This window comes from Podarcis melisellensis (genome assembly GCF_964234715.1).
Source record: "Podarcis melisellensis genome assembly, chromosome: 4".
NCBI classification, from domain to species: domain Eukaryota; kingdom Metazoa; phylum Chordata; class Lepidosauria; order Squamata; family Lacertidae; genus Podarcis; species Podarcis melisellensis.
Genome location: NC_138531.1, coordinates 99582949 through 99603043, shown reverse-complemented (window position 1 = coordinate 99603043; position 20095 = coordinate 99582949). Strand labels below are relative to the sequence as shown.

The 20095-nt window shown below is 44.7% G+C and overlaps 1 protein-coding gene across 1 annotated transcript in view; it reads right to left on the bottom strand.

Moving 5' to 3' along the window:
- The window catches only part of ATG16L2 (autophagy related 16 like 2), a 50520-nt gene that overhangs the window by 20535 nt on the left and 9890 nt on the right, over positions 1–20095 (bottom strand). The window contains exons 2-10 of the mRNA XM_081909859.1: positions 17690–17780; positions 15085–15205; positions 12898–12971; positions 9811–10053; positions 8451–8516; positions 5817–5909; positions 4022–4084; positions 2369–2477; positions 186–291 (exon numbers count right to left, since the gene is read on the bottom strand). Of these exons, the coding sequence (XP_081765985.1) occupies positions 186–291; positions 2369–2477; positions 4022–4084; positions 5817–5909; positions 8451–8516; positions 9811–10053; positions 12898–12971; positions 15085–15205; positions 17690–17780 (966 nt within the window). The remainder of the gene's footprint in view (positions 1–185; positions 292–2368; positions 2478–4021; positions 4085–5816; positions 5910–8450; positions 8517–9810; positions 10054–12897; positions 12972–15084; positions 15206–17689; positions 17781–20095) is intronic.

The following is a 20095-nucleotide window of genomic DNA, read 5'->3' as shown; positions in this document are numbered from 1 at the left end:
CACAGGTGTGCTTTCAAACTGCTAGGTTGGCAGGAGCTGGGACAGAGCAATGGGAGCTCACTCTGTCACGGTGATTCGAACCACCGACCTTCTGATCTGCAAGCCCAAGAGACTCAGTGGTTTATACCACAGTGCCACCCGCTATGTGCAGTTGTCAACTAATTCCGCTCTGCGCATCCACTCACCTCCTGCCACATTCCAGAGCCTGATCAGCTTGTCGGCCCCGCCAGTGGCCAGTACGGATGAATTGGGACTGAACCTGGCAGCATTGATTTCTGAGGCGTGGCCTTCCTGGAGAAAGGGGAAAAGGACAAAGCAATTGGTCCCTTACCTTTCCCACCCTGATCTGGCAACAGTGATCCACAAGACTGTCACCTCCAGACTTGACTACTGTAATTCACTCTATGCGGGGCTGCCCTTGAAACTGTCCCAGAAACTCCAGCGGGTGCAGAATGCCGCGGCGAGACTCCTCACGGGGTCCCTGCCATGGGAGCATATTCACCCAGTGCTTTACCAGCTGCACTGGCTCCCAGTGGAGTATCGGGTCAGGTTTAAGGTGCTGCTTTTGACCTTTAAAGCCCTTTGTGGCTTAGGGCCCTCATATTTATGGGACCGCCTCTCCTGTTATGCCCTGCAGAGGACCTTAAGGTCCATGAATAATCATAGTTTAGAGGTCCTGGGCCCTAAGGAAGTCAGACTATCCTCCACCAAGGCCAGGGCCTTCTCAGTGATGGCTCCGACCTGGTGGAATGCTCTGTCCCAGGAGACCAGGGTCCTGCAGGATTTCACTTCCTTCTGCAGGGCCTGTAAGACAGAGCTATTCCGCCTGGCTTTCAATTTGAACTTCGCCTGATCTTTTATTCCCCTTCCTTCCTTCCTTCCTTCCCTCCCTCCCCCTCCCCTTTTTATGAAGATTACCAGTTGTGGGATCCCACAGCTAATTCTCCCCTGGTCTCCTCGCTGGCCCAAATAGGACTAATTTAGCCAGTTAGCCCTGGTGATCATCGAATGTTTATTGGATGGATTTCCCCCCTAAATTGATTTTTGAATTCTGAATTTATTATTCACATTTTATACTGTATTTTATGCTGTTTTTGGTTGCATCAATTAAGTGTTTTAAATTTGTTGTTAGCCGCCCTGTGCCCGGTTTTCTGAACTGGGAAGGGAAGGGGTATAAATAAATTATTATTATTATTATTATTATTATTATTATTATTATTATTATTATTATTATTGAGACCAGGCAGGGGTGCCATGGAAGTCCAACAAGTTTCTCTTCTGTAGTATATATGGGAATTCTGCTGGTGGGGCAGTTGCAACCCAAACTCATCCTCCAGTCGCGTTCCCTTTCTGTCAGCGTGTGCAAGGAAAACAACTGGGGTCCAGATGCACAAATTATCAAGAAGAATTATTAAGAAGAGCCCTGCAGCTGGATCCGGCCAATGGCCCTTCTAGTCCAGCATCCTGTTCTCAGGGTAGCCACCCAGATGCCCCCACAGGAAGCCTACAAGCAGGATTCGAACACAAGAGCCCTCTCCCCAACCGCGATTCCCAGCAACTCACATTTCGGGTTAATTTCTATATTAGGTTAAATGTGGATTAGCTACAGTAACAATCTTGTAATGTTTATAAGTTCTGCTTTTGTTTTGTATATGAGTGTCCTTCCTTCCTTCCTTCCTTCCTTCCTTCCTTCCTTCCTTCCTTCCTTCCTTCCTTCCTTCCTTTCTCCTTTTCCTTTTTCTCTCACCCCCCCTTCCCAAGTCTTATTTTACCCTGTGCACTTACAATTATATACACGTTACTTGTTTTTAGTCATCTAGCAGGCTCTTCTTATGTGGCACCCAGTGTCAGCATCGCCCTTGAGCCAGTGTACCAACTAGACTCATGCACTACAGCCCCGACTGGGCTAGGCGAGCTTGAGCTGAGAGCACCGGATTCACTGTCTCAATAATGCAGTCGTTGCGCAGCAGCGTTTTGCAGAGTCTTGCAGAGTATAAACCACTCGGAGAGCAGCTCTGTAAAGTATCTTCTTTTATTCTATAACTACAGCTATAATACAAACTATATACAGAGCTAAATATTCTGAGCATACATCAATGCTACTCTGAGTGCCTGCAGCTGCTCTTAGCAGCAATCTTATCTCTAAATACTATCTCTTGCACTCACTCTCCGACAAACTGACTTACTCTGTCTCTCACACAGAGACTCACTCACTTGACTAATTAAGTAGAGAGCAGTACATTGCTCCTCCTCTCTGTAGAGTCAGCAGAGACCTCAGGAGATGATCAGGAGATTCTTGGGTATGGGAGGGGTGAAATCTCCTCACCCAGGTGAGGTGGCACCTGGTGCTTGGGGATTTCAGATTTACCTGTTCGTCGCTCACTCTTGACGGAAGGCAGGCAGCCACACAGGAGGGAATGTAATAGTACCGTTCCTCCGAGGGGTTGCTGAAGGAGCTCCCGCGTTTCATCCTGAAACTAACAGGTGAAAGTTTTGCACCGTCTTGGATACAGACATTATCACCTAGCATTTCTTGCTCTCCCCCTCCTTCCAAATTCCTAATAATAATAATAATAATATACTATTTATACCCCACCCATCTGGCTGGGTTTCCCAAGCCACTCTGGGCGGCTTCTAACAAAAGATTAAAATACAATAATACATCAAATATTAAAAACTTCCCTAAACAGGGAACTTCCCTAAACCATAGCAATTTTGAACTTGCTGTGACGTCAAATTAAATATCACAGGTTTTTCTGTCTTCAGACAGTCAAATGCTACACAGCTAAGCTGCTTAGAAGGACGTCCAAATTAAGTAAACTGGTTCGCCTGCAAACAAGCACTGGAGACCTCATCCAAGCCACAGTTTCCAGTTCCACTTTGGATACAACCATGGTCTGCAGGAACCCTATTTGCTCTGAATGAGACCTCAGGGAAAACCACAAGGAACTGAGAACCAGGAAATGGATCAACTTCAAACGTGGAAGAAGGCTGCCTGGACAGGGGATACAAGTTGAAGGTTGTGCATTTGAAAGTTTGTGAAAATGCACGAAGCTAGTGACAAATCTTTCACAGGGGTGGGGAGTAAAATGCCAGTTTTGACTTTCAGGTATGTAAACTTTTAAGTCTATAGTTCTGGAAGTGGGAAGGAGGGAGGGAAGGTGGACATTGCTACAGAAACTCTTGGCTACAATGAATTTGGTAGCCCTCTATGTAATCAGTGCCGGATTTACGTATAAACTAAACAAGCTATAGCTTAGGGCCCCACTCTCCTGGGGGCCCCCAAAAAAATTAAAGGGGAAAAAACTGGATGTACATTTCCAAAATATAAGATTAAAAACAAATAAAATAAAACCTACATACAGCAACAGTGTTTCGTTTTGTTTTGTTTGTGTTCTGTTGTGTTGTGTAGGCTCCTATGATGTAAGTCATGGGCCCCGCCTGCTAGCCTGCTCCTAAAATATCACTGGTTTGCTCCTTTCTATATACAGTGGTACCTCGGGTTACATACGCTTCAGGTTACAGACTCCGTTAACCCAGAAATAGTACCTCGGGTTAAGAACTTTGCTTCAGGATGAGAAAAGAAATTGTGCTCCAGCGGAGCAGCGGCAGCAGCAGGAGGCCCCATTAGCTAAAGTGGTGCTTCTTGTTAAGAACAGTTTCAGGTTAAGAACAGACCTCCGGAACGAATTAAGCTCTTAACCCGAGGTACCACTGTATAGGGTGCCTACATTCTGCATGGACTGGTTGTATGGCAAGATGTGCAAATGACTTTAGATACCTATTATGTCCATAAATTACCATATAGCCTATATTCAACACATATATTCAATTTTCCATCCCTGTAGAGAAGAGATCTGTGCAACACTGAAGTTTGCTACCTTACCCACAGTTGGTCCAGATAAAAAGCTAGTATCATCAAAATGATTCAGGATCTTATCTTGATTCTTTGGGGGCAATTCAGACACACGCTCCAGACCCAAGTAACCCTGAATGCATAGAAATGGAGCAACCAACTTACTCAAACAAACCCTTGAAAACACCCACGTATCTGGTGAGGGTCATGGAAGTGGCAGAAGCAGATCTAAAACAAGAAGTCAAGAGGAAAAAAGTAATGAACACAGGAATTACACTGGGGAACCAAAAAAAATATCATTTTCTGTTGCATGAGATTTTTCAACTGTTCTTATATGTTCTTTCAATGCTGATTTCAAATCTGAAATCGATTTTTGTGTACATGCTATAGTTATCTTGTAATTTTCGACTTTTGCCGATATGTCATATTTACACTGGGGATAAGTGGACACTGACACGTTGATCTACCCTAACCACATGGTAATTATTGTTTTGCAAACTTAAGTTTTCTTTATTTTTATAGTTTTGTAACCTAAATATTTGTATTTTTCAGATTGGAACATGGCTTCTTCAAGTAGACAAAAGTGTGTGAACAAGGTAGAACTACTTTTTCCTTCCAGGAAAGTGGTTTGGGTTTCGTTTCTCGTTCCTCATGTGTGCGAAATTCATTTTCAGCATTCTAAACAGCTCCTTTCTTGCCAGAGCAAGTTGTGCCATAGCTGAACTGCAGAACCACAGAGTGGACCCGGGAGGAATCTGCTGTTCCCTAGTTCCGTAAGAGATCGTAAAATACATTTCTTTAAAAACCAGAAGCATTTCTCCTGGGTAAAGTAGAGGAAGAAATTCCAAAAAGGGACCAAAAATTGTTTCTGTATGCAGCTACGGCAGCAAGGACTCTTTTAGCCCCAAAATGGAAGCAACCAACGATGGAGGAGTGGCAGGTGAAGATGATGGAATATGCACAACTAGCGAAGCTGCCCAGGAAAATCCAAAACTAACGTTGATCAAGCTTTCCAAAAAGACTGGGGTGAATTTATACAATGCTTGAAGAACAACTGCAATTAGCAACACGAGCAGAATTGCCTTAAGAAGACTTGCAATGTCTATGATTCCTACCTTTTTATGTTTATTTAAAATTGCAATAATTGAAATGGATGAAAGGTAAATAGGAAGGGATACAAATGCAATGATACTGAACGGAATTATGGTAACCACAAGGCGGAGGCGAGGGGTCGACCAGCTCATATGAGCAAAAAGTAATGTGCAAAATAAGGATGCATTTACGAATTATAAAATGGAAATTCAATAAAATATTATTTTTAAAAAGAGTTCGCAATTTTCCTGTGCCACAAACATGCACAGACAAGCCCCTCAAATGATGGCTCTTCCTGTAGCCCATGGGTAGGCCCAATTGCCTTCTAAATCCGGCCTGCGGACAGTTTGGGAATCAGCATGTTTTTACATGAGTAGAATGTGTCTTTTTATTTAAAATGCATCTCTGGGTTATTTGTGGGGCATAGGAATTCGTTCATATATTTCCCCCCCCCCAAAAAAATATACTAAATATACTATATATGGTCTGAGGGACAGTGGACTGGCCCCCTGCTGAAAAAGTTTGTTGACCCCTAATGTAGCCCCTGCCTAAGCCCCTCTCAAATTTTCAGCCTGTGAGGATGAGATTCTAAGGGGAAATTCTGCACAGGATTTCACTCTCTCCAGAGCAAAGCCAAAGGCAGCCTTTGCATCCATCCCTCAAACGCAGGAGGCTCTTAAGATGGATTTTTATGAGTGATTTTTATCAGCATGTTTTTTTAAACTGCCACATTTTCTATGTGCTGCGTTCTTCTTGTTGCTGCAAGACTTTGATGGGAGGAAAGGATGCAAAAATCCAACCAATTTAAAAGGAAGCTAATGCGATAAAAGCAATACAAAAACTCTGAGCTCCACAATTCATGCCTCACCGAAAGGGCCGTTTCCACATCTTTTCGCCAGGCTCCTCCTGGGCGTCCCTGGGGAGCATCTTTTGCTCATCAGCCTTCCCTTCTTCTGGCTCTCTGGCGAAGAGAAGAAGTGCAGAAAATTAGGGAGCACAAGAGCAAGAGCGACAATATTTTAATGAATTTATTGCATTTACAGATCACCTCGAGGAACACGGTTCTCCCTATTTAATTCCCCCAACAGCAACAACAACCCTGTAAGGTAGGTTAGGCTGAGAGGGAGTGAGAGGCCACCCGGTGGCAGAGTGGGGATTTGAACCTGGGTCTCTCAGATCCTAGTCCATTATTATTATTATTATTAAAAGTTAAAAAAATGTGTCGGTGCATTCAGGAAGTGTATCAGCTGGTGGATAACCAAGTTCCAAATCTGGAAATATAATAATATTTGCATTGCGCGTGTGTGTGTGTGTGTGTGTGTGTATATATATACACACACACACACACACACACATACACACACACACACACACACACACACCGTACTTTTCTGTGTATTTTTCTTTAAAAATTATGTTAAGAAAAGGGGGGTCATCTTATACATGGGGCAATTTTCCCCCATTTTCTTCATTTAGAGTCCCCAAAAATAGGGGGCGTCTTATACATGGAGGCGTGTTATACACAGAAAAATACTGTATGTATGTGTGTGTGTACACACACACACACATATATATATATATATGATAGCTTGCAAATAAATATCTATGTATTGGAATAATAATTTCACTTATAGATAAAGGTAAAGGGACCCCTGACCATTAGGTCCAGTCGTGGCCGACTCTGGGGTTGCGGCGCTCATCTTGCTTTACTGGCCAAGGGAGCCGGCGTACAGCTTCCGGGTCATGTAGCCAGCAGGACTAAGCCGCTTCTGGCGAACCAGAGCAGTGCACGGAAACGCCATTTACCTTCCCGCCGGAGGGGTACCTATTTATCTGCTTGCACTTTTACGTGCTTTCAAACTGCTAGGTGGGCAGGAGCAGGGACCGAGCAACGGGAGCTCACCCGGTCACGGGGATTCGAACCGCCGACCTTCCAATCAGCAAGCCCAAGAGGCTCAGTGGTTTAGAACACAGCACCTCCCGCGTCCCTAATTTCACTTATATACTTTCATAAGAGACAATTTTTAAAGTTCCAGATCTGCACACATAGTCTGGGAGGTACAGATCAAGCCAGAGGGAATTCCCCAAGCCTTCCTAATGACAGGAAAAGGTCTCTTCGTCCCAGAGGCCACCTGGAGGGACATCGACAAACCGGCTGTCTTCGGAGACAGCAAACTGCCACTTAGCAGCCTTGGAGCATTTTAGGTCTTGGCGGAAAGGTGTTGCGCTCAGCATGAGGAGCATGGGGCCAAGATTGCACATTTCAGCAGCAGTCTTGCTCTCTCCCTCCCCCCTGGGTATTTAATTAGCCAGCAGCCCTGGGGACACAACGATCAACGTACCAATTAACTCAGGCTCTTTGCAGCTCCCTCTGCATCATCACCAGGTTTATATACAAACATTTCGGTGGCCAGCCCAACAATTTGTTTCAGCTCAACCAAGAGGAGAGGGGGACAGGGAAGATGAGGCTAGATAGATTACATAGATGGACAGATAGATAGATGATATATAGATGATATAGAGAGAGATATAGATAAATATTCTGCCTTTCAACCAGGCAGAGGGCCTTCTCGGTAGTGGCGCCCGCCCTGTGGTATGCCCTCCCATCAGATGTCAAAGAAATAAACTTTTTAGAAGACATCTGGAGCAGCCACCCCGGAAGAATGGCAGATGAAAGTGATAGACTATATGGAACTGGCGGGAATGACTGGCAGAATCCGGGACCAGGGAGAAGAGTTGGTGGAAGAAGACTGGAAGAAATTCAAAGACTATTTGCAGAAACATTGTAAAATTAATGAATGTTAAAATGATGTCGGATTGAAATGAAGCGGTCTTAGCAACAAGGTTAAAAAGAACATGTAAAAATGGATTGATAACGGATGAAAATATAAAGCTATAATATGTTAAGATATAGAATTAAGATAAAAACAAAGAGGGAAAGGATTTGCTGAATTAACCATGCGAACTGGAATACAAAAAAGGGAGGTGTGAGGAGGTCAGGGAAACAAGTAAATGAAATATAAGATATGAAAAGATTAGATTGTTTTCTATTTATTTTTTCTGTATTTTGCATTTTTTCTATGTATTTTTTACTTTTTTATTTTTCTTTTTTCTTCTGTAACTTCTTTCTCTTTGTAAAACTTTAATAAATATCTTTTTTTAAAAAAAATAGAAGACATCTGAAGCAGCCCTGTTTAGGGAAGTTTTTAATGTTTGATGTTTTATCTTCTTCTTATTATTGTTGTTGTTGTTGTTGTTGTTGTTGTTGTTAATATTCTGTTTGGAGTCACTCAAAGTGGCTGGTGAAACCCAGCCAGATGGGCAGGGTAAAATAATAAAATAATTTTATTATTATTATATTATATTATTATTATTATTATTATTATTATTATTATTATTATTATTATTATTATCATCATCATCATCATCATTATTATCATTATTATTATCATCCTTATTCTTATTATCCGAAGATCTTTGAGGACCCACAAGCATGACTTACCCCTTAATGCCAACCGGGGTCCTCGCTGCCTTCTTCAGCTCCTTGGCCAGCCGGTCTTGCTTTGCCCTGCAAGGAGAGGAAGGGGATCAGGGGGTGTGCAAGAGATGCTTCTTCCATACGTCCTGCTTGCTAGATTTTCCTGGTCCTTTTGGGAGACAGGGCTGTGCTTCTGTCAAGGATGGGGTGAGGTCACGGGTTATGTACTGAGCTTGGATCCTAGAACAATAGGCAGGTAGGATCCCAGAAGGCAGAAACCTGCCTATTGTTCTAGGATCCATGCTTTGGTTTCCAAACGTTTTGGAAGTCAAACGGACTTCTGGAACAGATTCCGTTCAACTTCCAAGGTATAACTGTATCCTAAAGATGCCGTCATCTTTATTCCAAGGAAACCAAACTTGGGGCAAGTTAAACCCTAGAGTTTCTCACTGATCAAAGACAGCATTTCAAAACCCTGATGAAATTCGGGACGTGTATCTTTTGGTGCTGACAGAGTCAGCATCTGACACCTCCCCAATCTTATCCCATTTGCGACACAAAGACTGTTCCTGCAAACAGCCAGAAGGGGGTTGCTTTTACTTTCGCAAGATTGTATGTATTGCCCTGGGCTGTACTCGAGGGACGATTCCAACAGATTCTACACAAAAAATGCTTATGTCCCTGTGGAGATGGCAGTGACGAATCGGTGGCGCATGCCCTTCTGGCTTGCACTCTTTATAAAGACTTATCACCCCTATTTTATTGTCCATTCCGGTTCGCCCAGCCACTGTCACAGTGTCCTTTCTCTTGGCAGATCAAGATGAGCAGGTGACAGCAAAGGTGGCAAGGTTTTTAGCTGGGGCAATCAGAATAAGATCCACTATTTGACTACGGATTCAAAACCCTAAAATGTGTTTTATGTACCGTATTTTTTGCTCTATAAAACTCGCTTTTTCCCTCCTCAAAAGGGGAAATGTGTGTGCGTCTTATGGAGCGAATGCAGGCTGCGCAGCTATGCCAGAAGCCAGAACAGCAAGAGGGATTGCTGCTTTCACTGCACAGCGATCCCTCTTGCTGTTCTGGCTTCTGAGATTCAGAATATTTTTTTCTTGTTTACCTCCTCCAAAAACTAGGTGCGTCTTGTGGTCTGGTGCGTCTTATAGAGCGAAAAATACAGTACTTGCCTTTTTCTTTCTATTCTTTGAATATTGTATTCTCGTTTTATTGCTATGGCTGATGGCTGACGCAAATAAAGATTCATTCATTCAGCCAGCAGGGGGCACTTCAGCCCACACTTCCCCTATTCCAGACTCTCCGGATCTGAACCGCTGCTGCCCCCCACGCCCTGACCGCCCTCCCTGTTTCGCGTGGGGGGGTCGCCCACCTCTCAAGGGCTTTGTTCCTGTGCTCGGCGGCCTCCGCTTTCTTCTGCATGAAGCACCTGAGCAGCTCCAGGCCTCTCTCGGCCGCCCGGCGGAACTCCCCGTCCTGCTGCAGGTAGCGCTGGTGCAGAGAATCGTAGTCTTCCTTCATGGCGACGGTCCTGCGGCTCAGCTCCTCCACCTGCTCCCGCAGCAGGCGATGCTCGGCCTCCAGCTCAGAGACGTGCCCACTCAGACCGGCCAGCCTGGGGCAGACCAAAGCAAAGGTTGAAGGAAGGCAGGGCGTCAGAAGAACCAGCTGGACGAGGCCCTTCCAGCCCAGCATCCGGTTCTCCTAGGGGCCAACCAGGGGCCCATTATGGGAAACCCGCAAGCAGGATTCGAACACAGGAGCAACTCTCCCCTCCTGTGATTTCAAGGAAGCACTGTTGCCATCACATGTGGAGGCAGGGAGGGGGTTTTTTTGAGCTGGAATTTGGGGGAACTGAGTCTCCTTACCTTTTCTTTTTTTTAAGAATATTTATTGAAGTTTTCAATAATAGTACAATAAAAATCAAAAAGAAAAAAGAAAATAACAGAAATACAAAAATGAAAATAATTAAAAAAAAAACACGCAAAATTTCCGTTACTTATTTCCATTAACTTATTTCCCAGACCTCCTCATACCTCCCTTTTTTGTATTCCAATTCAAATTGTTAGTTCAGCAAATCCTTATCAATAAATTATTAACCCAATTCTAAACCTTTTTTTCCCCATATTCTCTTAAGACATTACAGCTGGAAACCACTTAATTTCTATCCAACATCATTCTAACATTCATTAATTTGCAATGTTTCTGTAAATAGTCTTTAAATTTCTTCCAATCTTCTTCCGCCGACTCTTCTCCCTGGTCTGAGTCTCCTTACCTTTTCAAAATTAAATCATTACAGTGGTATCTCTGGATACAAACGGGATCCGTTCCGGAGCCCCGTTCGTGTCCTGAAGTGAACGCAACCCATGTCTGCGGGTCGCGATTCGCCGCTTCTGCGCATGCGCGTGACGTCATTTTGACAGTATGCTCATGCGCAAGCGGTGAAACCCGGAAGTAACATGTTCCGTTACTTCTGGGTCGCCGTGGAGCGTAGCCCAAAAATGCTCAACCTGAAGCAACTTCAACCCGAGGTATGACTATATTGTGTTTTGTCTGGGTGGGCTGGAATGGATATATTTACCCAATGACTGAGCCAAAAATCCACCTGTATCTGTAATCAATAAAGTTGTGGCCATTTCTCATCCTGATCATTGTCTACTTGAGTTTATGCATCACATCTTACATTTAGCCACTGCCTGGGGGGGTGGGGAGTGGCAATGCACCGGGGCCCACAATAAACCAACAAACAAATAAACAAAATTTGTGGGGAGCTCCCCCACCTCACCCACCCCCAATTATTTATTTTATTTGGCAACACTGGTTTGCACTTCAAGACCCCCAAGCCAGTCTCAGGAGAACAAAAGCACAAGGACACAGAATTTAGTTTAATGTTAATGCCCAAAATTTAGGCCACAACTTGATTGGTTACAGAATGTGAGGGGTATTGGCCTAGGCATTGGCATCAAGAGACGATATCTGACTCCTGCTCGCCTTGCAGGAAGTCTGGAAGGGTAAACTACTGGTTGGGGGAGCCCAGCTGATGCGGATCGACTCGAAGATCTCCTGGGTTCCCGCTGGGATTGTGGTATGGCCCTAGCCCCTCCCTGGGCTTCGGAAGAGATCCACACTCCCAGATTCCTTTAACACAGCGGTTCTCAACCTGTGGGTCCCCAGATGTTGTTGGACTACAACTCCCATCATCCCAGGCCACTGGTCATGCTGGCTAGGAATGATGGGAGTTGTAGTCCAAGAACATCTGGGGACCCACAGGTTGAGAAACACTGCTTTAACAGAATACCCTCACACATAGAGGGGCAGGTGATGGCTCCACCTTACCTCCCCGCCACACCGCTATTCCAGTGCCTAACCATTAAACCTTACAAAGTTGTGACGATTGCTATGAGGTAATAATAATAATAATAATTTTATTTATATCCCACCCTCCCCAGCCAAAACCGGGCTCAGAGCGGCTAACAACAGTAAAAATAGCACAGTTTACATAAAATCACACTCAGTTAATTGAAATACATTCTAAAGTAGGCGAAAACCAAGTGGCTGGTGCCGATTTACCAAGTGGGAAAATGTCCTCCCAGGCCCCTCAGTGGTGACCAACCGAAGTCCATAGCAAGGCCAGCGACCCTACCTAAAAGAGGGTGGAGGGCGGGAGATCCGCGGCGCGAGGCTGAAAGAGGAGCTTCCCGAGTCAAGCCACGGTTTAAATTGGCCCTGGCCACGCCCCCCACAGCATCCTAATTGGCCGTCTGGCAAATGGCGTGGCCGGGACACCCTCAGCGGGATGCTACCCCGCCCCACGCTGAGGCAGGGGTGGGACATGGTAGCCAGAGCGCAACCCGCTCCCACTCGGAAGCGGAACTGATAAATCGCGGTCGTCCCCCAGCCTTGCATACCTGGCTCCCAAAGGATTACGTTGGATGCGAACGGGATCAGTTCCGGAGCCCTGTTCACACCCTAAAGCGAACGCAACCCGCTTCTGCGCATGTGCGTGACGTCCTTTTGAGCTTCTGCGCATGCGGCGAAACCCAGAAGTAATGCGCTCTGTTACTTCTGGGTTGCCACGGAGCGCAACCCGAAAATGCTCAACCTGAAGCAACATACGCTTCAGGTTACATATGCTTCAGGTTACAGACTCCACTAACCCAGAAATAGTGCTTCAGGTTAAGAACTTTGCTTCAGGATGAGAACAGAAATCGGGCTCCGGCAGCGCAGCAGCAGCAGGAGGCTCCATTAGCTAAAGTAGTCCTTCAGGTTAAGAACAGTTTCAGGTTAAGAACGGACCTCCAGAACAAATTAAGTACATAACCCGAGGTACCACTGTATTATGTCTGTCCTGGACCTGAAGGGTAGAACTTCTCCGACCATTGCCCCCACCAAAAAAAAAGAAAGAAAGAATCGAAAAGAGGCGTTGCGCCATAGAAGCAGCCGGACGGAGGAACGTTACCTGCCCCTCTGTTCCTCCAGTTCGGCATCTTTCGCTTGGAGCTGCAAGTTCCATTCATAGATGCTGTAGGCAAGCTGGAAAAGAACAGAGAGGGGTCCCCTGGTCAGCTGGTCTGCAGGCTTCTCCTTCAATGAAAGACTGGATCATGCCTTGGGAGGGGAGACATCCTGGATAAGGTGACGGCATCAGGGCAAACAAGAAGCTGGAATGGGCGATGGCAGGGCCGGATTTAGGGTTGATGAGGCCCTAAGTCAGGCATCCCCCAACTCAGCCCTCCAGATGTTTCGGGACTACAATTCCCATCATCCCTGACCACTGGTCCTGTTAGCTAGGGATGATGGGAGTTGTAGTCCCAAAACATCTGGGGGGGCCGAGTTTGGGGGTGCCTGCCCTCAGCTCCTGAAGGTAATGGGGCCCTTTCTATGTCCAGCTGTCCTTTGTCAACAACAAATTGTCGGTTTTTTGTGTTGAATATACGCTAGATGGTAATTCATGGATCTAATAGGTATCTAAAGTCATTTGCACATAACAAAATATGTATTTTATCAAAGTAACTGTTACAGCCAGTCCATGCAGAATGTAGGCACCCAATATATAGAAAGGAGCAAACCAGGGATATTTTAGGGAGCAGGCTAGCATGCGGGGCCCATTACAGTGGTGCCTCGCAAGACGAATGCCTCGCAAGACGGAAAACTCGCTAGACGAAAGGGTTTTCCGTTTTTTGAGCTGCTTTGCAAGACGAATTTCCCTATGGGCTTGCTTCGCAAGACGAAAACGTCTTGCAAGTTTGTTTCTTTTCTCTTAACACCATTAATACAGTTGCGACTTGACTTTGGGGAGCAACTCATAGAACGCAGTGTACATAGTAGCCTTTTTTGAGGTTTTTAAAGACTTTGGTGATTTTTGAAGCTTTTCCAAAACTTCTTTTGCAGCCATTTGGTAAGTTAAGCTTTTAAAACTTTTTTTGGGGGGGTTGGATTTTGGGTTGGGGTGTTTGGAATTCAAGGACTTGGTGTTGGGGAGGGGTTTGCAGGAATCTGGAAGCTTGTCTGTATTTTTCTGCATTTTTATGATTTTCTGTGACCATTGGGCCACTCTACTGGTTTTTTAAAAAAATTATGGATTTGAATTTCTGTGTGCTGGGTGGCTGGGGGAACAGTTGGGGAGGGGTTTGCAAGAATCTGGAAGCTTGTGGGTTTTTTCTGCATTTTTATGATTTTCTGTGACCATTGGGCCACTCTGCTGTTTTTTTAAAAAAATTCTGGATTTGAATTTCTGTGTGCTGGGTGGCTGGGGGAACAGTTGGGGAGGGGTTTGCAAGAATCTGGAAGCTTGTGTTTTTTCCCCTGCATTTTTATGATTTTCTGTGACCATTGGGCCACTCTGCTGTTTTTTTAAAAAAATTCTGGGTTTGAATTTTGAAATGCTCTTTACAGTATGTGTGACTTTAAAGAGCACTTAATAAACTCTTGATGTACCAAATTTGGCTTTGTTTGGACTTTTTTTGACCATAGGAACGCATTAATTGATTTTCAATGCATTCCTATGGGATTTCATGCTTCGCAAGACGAAAAATTCGCTAGACGGAAAAATTCGCGGAACGAATTAATTTCGTCTTGCGAGGCACCACTGTACTTGCATCATAGGAGCCTACACAACACAAAACCCTGTTGCTGTATGTAGGCTTTAGTTTATTTGTTTTTTATCTTATATTTTGGAAATGAATGTCCAGGTTTTTTCCCTTTAAATTTTTTGGGGCTCCCAAGGGAGTGGGGCCCTAAGGTATAGATCAAGGGTCAGCAAACTTTTTCAGCAGGGGGCCTTGTGGGGGGCCGGACTATACTTTTTTTGAGGGGGGGGTAAATGAATGAATTCCTATGCCCCACAAATAACCCAGAGATGCATTTTAAATAAAAGCACACATTCCACTCATGTAAAAACACACTGATTCCCGGACTGTCTGCAGGCTGGATTGAGAAGGCGGTTGGGCTGGATCCGGCCCCTGGGCCTTAGTTTGCCTACCCATGCTATAGATTGTTTAGCTTATATGTAAATTCGGCACTGGGTGATGGACCAATGAATAATTCTGCTTACCCCTTCTGTCCCATTACCCTGACCTCTCCTGTTCCTTGGATGTGGGAGAGGTGTCTCTCCCAAATTCCCAGGCCCAATCCTGTGTCAGCTTACCTCCCCATTGATGCTTTCCAGCTCCGCCAAATGTCTCTCATGAATCCCCTTCAGGGTCTCTGTTGTTTCTGCAGAGCCCAAGACTGCACCCAAGAAGCAGTCAGTGGTCTCCTGGACGGGTCTGCAAAAACACAAGCAAATTCAGATGAGAGAATCAGAGTAGCCACTGGTCATCAATAGCCCTCTGTGAATTTGTCCAATCCTCTTTAAAAGCCATCCAGGTTGGTTGCCATCACTGCCTCCTGTGGCAGGGAGTTCCACAGTTGAACCACGCACCGCATGAAGAAGCCCGCAAGCAGGGCTGGAAGCAACAAACCCTCCCCATCAGATTCCCTGGCAACTGGTACCCAGAGGCACTTTGCCTTAAAAAATAGAGGCTTTGTTCAGACAGCAAGGCTCCCAGATCCGCGCTCCATGAATTAATCTGTGCAACCAACAGTCTGTGTGAACCCCACAGTTCTGGCAGTCATGGAAATTAATATTGGGCATGGAAAATCAACTTCTGGAGAATGCCTTTTTGTTTCTAATTCAAAGCTGCTAACCAGTGAATTCCGTGCATCCGCTATGTGCTGTTTGAAGACAGGCTTCCCTTTGTCTGTGCAAAATCTGTTGCCAATCAATTTAATTGATTCAGTTCCAGCGTCACACACACACACACACACACACACACATACACACACACACACTGGGTGCGGCTGTCTGGGTGGGAGAAAACCGCCCCCTTCGACCCCAGATGAACCAAAAACCTCAGACACCCAGATTTCCTTTGAAAAAGGGAAAGTTTCTAGCAGTGGTAAGACCTGAGGAAAATATACAAACACTATACTTCTTCCTTGTGTGAGAAACCTGCATGTTCCCTCTTTCTGGTTGGACACTGTGAGGCAAGGATGCTGGACTAGATGGGCCACTGGCTTGATCCAGAAAACTATAATAATAATAATAATAATAATAATAATAATAATAATAATAATAATAATAATAAATAATTTATTTATAGCCCGCCCATCTGGCTGGGTTTCTCCAGCCACTCTGGGAGGCTCCCAACCAAATATTAAATACACAATACAGCATTAAATATTAAAAACTTCCCTAAACAGATGTCTTCTAAAAGTCAGGTAGCTGTTTATTTCCTTGACATCTGGTGGGAAGGTGTTCCACAGGCCACCACCAAGAAGGCCCTCTGCCTGGTTCCCTGTAACTTCACTTCTCTCAGGAAGGGAACCGCCAGAAGGCCCTCGGAGCTGGACCTCCGTGTCCGGGCAGAACGATGGGGGTGGAGACGCTTCTTCAGGCATACAGGACTGTTCTTCTGTTCTTATATATTCTATTCTTTGCACTGCCCCAAGAAATAAAAGCCTCACAGACACACGGGCCCCTGCAGGCTGCAATGGGGGCATGAGGTTAAGAGATCAGAAACTATTATTGAACCTAAGTGAGGTGGTTCTTTTAGTGCTATGTGAATTGAGAGAGTGAAAAAACGCTTATCACTAGGGCTGGGTGATCTATTGATGTATCATCCAAAACCGGTTTGAAGTGATATCAGTTTCATAGTTTTTTACCTGACAATATATCGTGAATCATGATGTGTGTTTGGGCTAGGCGATACATTGTAGAAAATGCGCACCGACCCCTCTCGCTCTCCAGGCTTCAGCGAAAGCCTGCATTCACTCCACAGGATGCACACACATTCCCCCTTCATTTTTGGAGGGGGGAAAGTGCGTCCTATAGAGCGAAAAATAGTCCTATAGAGCGAAAAATATGGTACTTAATTCCTGAGTCCAGGTCACAGGCTCACACTATTCATACACAAATGTGCCCTTAAGACAGGATTTGTGAGCACAGAGACAAATATTGGGGGGGGGGGGACTTTCCCATTTCCATCCAAACCGCAGAGGAATATCTGAGGTCACTGAAAGAGTAAAAATGGGACTGTTTTCCTGTACTGTTTCAGACATGTGGTTTATATATTTATACATGTGTTTGCTGGGTACATTTATGAACATTTATTTTATATCTTAGACCTTACAATTCTCATAACACTGGGAATATATCAAGATACTGAAAACCAGATATCGCCCAGCCCTACTTAGCACTCGGACTGGGTGCATGAGAAGGAAATTCAGATGTGCTACTACTAATCTGCAGCCAGCAGAATTTGAACGCACACCCTCCCAAGGCAACCCTGGTACTGCCAAGGTCCCTGACTCAGCACAGATTCTGCCCAGGAGGGAGGCAGAGCTGAATTAGCCTTGCAAGACTTGTGCAAATGGGGAAAAGCGCCCATTGTAAACGTGCAAGGCACAGCTGCTGCTATTCTGAGTTATTTTGGTCCTGTGCGGTGCCAAGACAAGTTGCCTGTGTGCTTACTTCCACAACCGAGTAAAATTCCTGCACAGTCATCATGAGGGGGAAGAGAGAAGGGGCCTCTGAGCCTGCCAACCATCGCCCAGCGCGGGTGTCACAGGAAGCAAGAAAAAGAAAAATAAGAAAAACAGAGCAGAACAGCAACAGGAAACTCCAGACTCCTACCCACTAAAGCCAGGACTGCCCAGTGGCTAAACTACATATTGACACAAAGACAGGGAGAGAACTGAGGTTTTGATACCTGGGGGGGAATCCTCGCAAGTTATCCAGAGATTTTGCTTGCAGCTTTGCAGTGAGGTTTTCCAGGTTGGATTTTTCCAAGAGCTTGTTATCTACAAGAAAATAAAGAAGATGGATGCTATGAAAGGGAAGACCAGAGAATAAGATTCCTGGAGAATTTACGGCAACACATCTCCCACTGGCAGAGATGCAGGACGGAAGACTTTCCCATCGTATTTTTTCTGCCAAAGATATTCTACTTTTAGAAATGCATTGTTTCCCAGTGCTTGGTTTACGTATAAGCTAAACAAGCTATCGCTTAGGGCCCCACTCTCTTGGGGCCCCAAAAAATTTTAAGGAAAAAAAACCTGGATGTACATTTCCAAAATATAAGATAAAAAACAAATAAAATCAAACCTACATACAGCAACAGTATTTTATGTTGTGTAGGTTCCTATGATGTAAGTAATGGGCCCCCGCCTGCCATATAAAGGGCCCCATTACCTTCAGCAGTTTAGGGCCTCGTCAAACCTAAATCCAGCTGTTAAGTTGTGGGTGAACATATCAGACGACACAGCGATTCTTCAAACAGCTCTTGTTTATTCACAGGCCGGGACAGAACTGAACTGAAGGGTTCAGTCAGCCTGCTTATATAGAGCTCCAGTACAATGTACCATATTTTTTGCTCCATAGGGCGCACCGGACCATAGGGCGCACCTAGTTTTTTTTGGGGGGGGGGAGAAATAAAAATTTAGCCCCAAAGAGCCCCAAAGAGCAAAGAAGCCAAGACAGCGAGCGGGAACTCCTGCCGCACTCAGAAGGCTTGCGGATAGCTGCCTGAAGCCTGCATTCGCTCCATAGGACGCACACACATTTCCCCTTCATTTTTGGAGGGGGGAAAGTGCATCCTATAGAGCAAAAAATACGGTAACTGTAACAATTTTCTAAAACTATCCAATCATTGAACATCACTTTCAATCCCTTATTTGCATAACTATCGACAGTATCCCCCTGCTGGCCCAGGGTGAGAACTTCAGTACATAACACCGGCCCTGATTGTTTCATAAATTAACAGGTTGCTTGGTGAATAGAACACAATGCAGGTCAAACAGAGCAGTCAAATCTAAATCAAATTGATGATTAACTTTTTCCAGGTGCCTATTGCTAGGAAGCAAATATAATTGTGTGCTCAGCTCTTCAGGCATTGCAAAATTGGTGCGTTAACAGTTTTCAATCCTCTTTTTTTCCCCCTTTTGAAATCTAACGTAGGAAAATGCTTAAAGTAGCTGCAAGAATTATAATTTTTAAAAGCCAAGTAAAATTCTGAATTTGTTCAAACCTAACACTGAAACCCCACCAAAGCTGCAATCCTATATCCATTTACCAGCACGGAAGCCGATTTAACTCAATGGAACTTACTCCTGAGGAGACATTTTTTGCAAGTGAACTTGATTGAGCGCCCCCACCCCCACCCGCAATCTAATATTTTAGAGTTTCCAAATGGGAAACTTTTTCCACCACTGTATTTCAAATCAATACAAAATTATCAAAACATGACTCTTCTTTACTAAAGTCTCATTAACACACTAAATCAGATCTATGCTGATTTAGGACAATAGAAAATTCATATATAGATAGATCTGACTTCATGCCAGCTCAGCCTTTAACAGCCATGGTTGGTCTTAAGTTCTTAGTATCATAGAATTATAGGTACCGTATGTACCTCCCAAGGGTCATCTTGTCCAACCCTCTGCAATGCAGGTTCTTATTTCATACAACGCAAAATGACTTACTTTGTAGGCCCAGAGCAAGAGGCTGTTTATTGTTGAACAGGCTAACACAACAACAACAGGAGATGTAAGGAGCCAAAACAATGAGCTATGGATGGAATCAAAGCTACAACCCATAATAGCTGGATACAGTATTTCACTTTCCAATTGTTCATTGCTATAATTGCCACGACACATGTGCCCTTTTTTGCAATAAGAACTTTTTATTCTCCCAGACTTAACAATGGCCATATTCGCCTGGTGCTTTAAAAAATTCTTCCCCCAACTTCTTCCCCCTTGCTAGTAAAGCTGGTTTTATGCTGCTGCGATTATTCTGCATTCTACATGGCCCTCTCTCCCGCTGTTGTTTTGTGTAGCTTATAACTGGTTTTATTGTCAGAAACCTTGGCCTGCGTTTTGTAATTTCATAAGCCGTAAAAAGAGCCCAGAGGACAAGGAGGTACACGAAGTCACTCACTGAATAAAAAAACCTCTCCCCAATCTAGCAGAGGGCTGAGCGGATCCTGCCGATTCATTTGGACCGGTTGCCATGGTTACGAAGCCGCACAGAGCACTGGATGCTTGCACGCAGGACGAACGGGGCAAACCGCCTTGCAGCAAAAAATACGACAAGTGACTTTAGCTACATCTGGACTAGT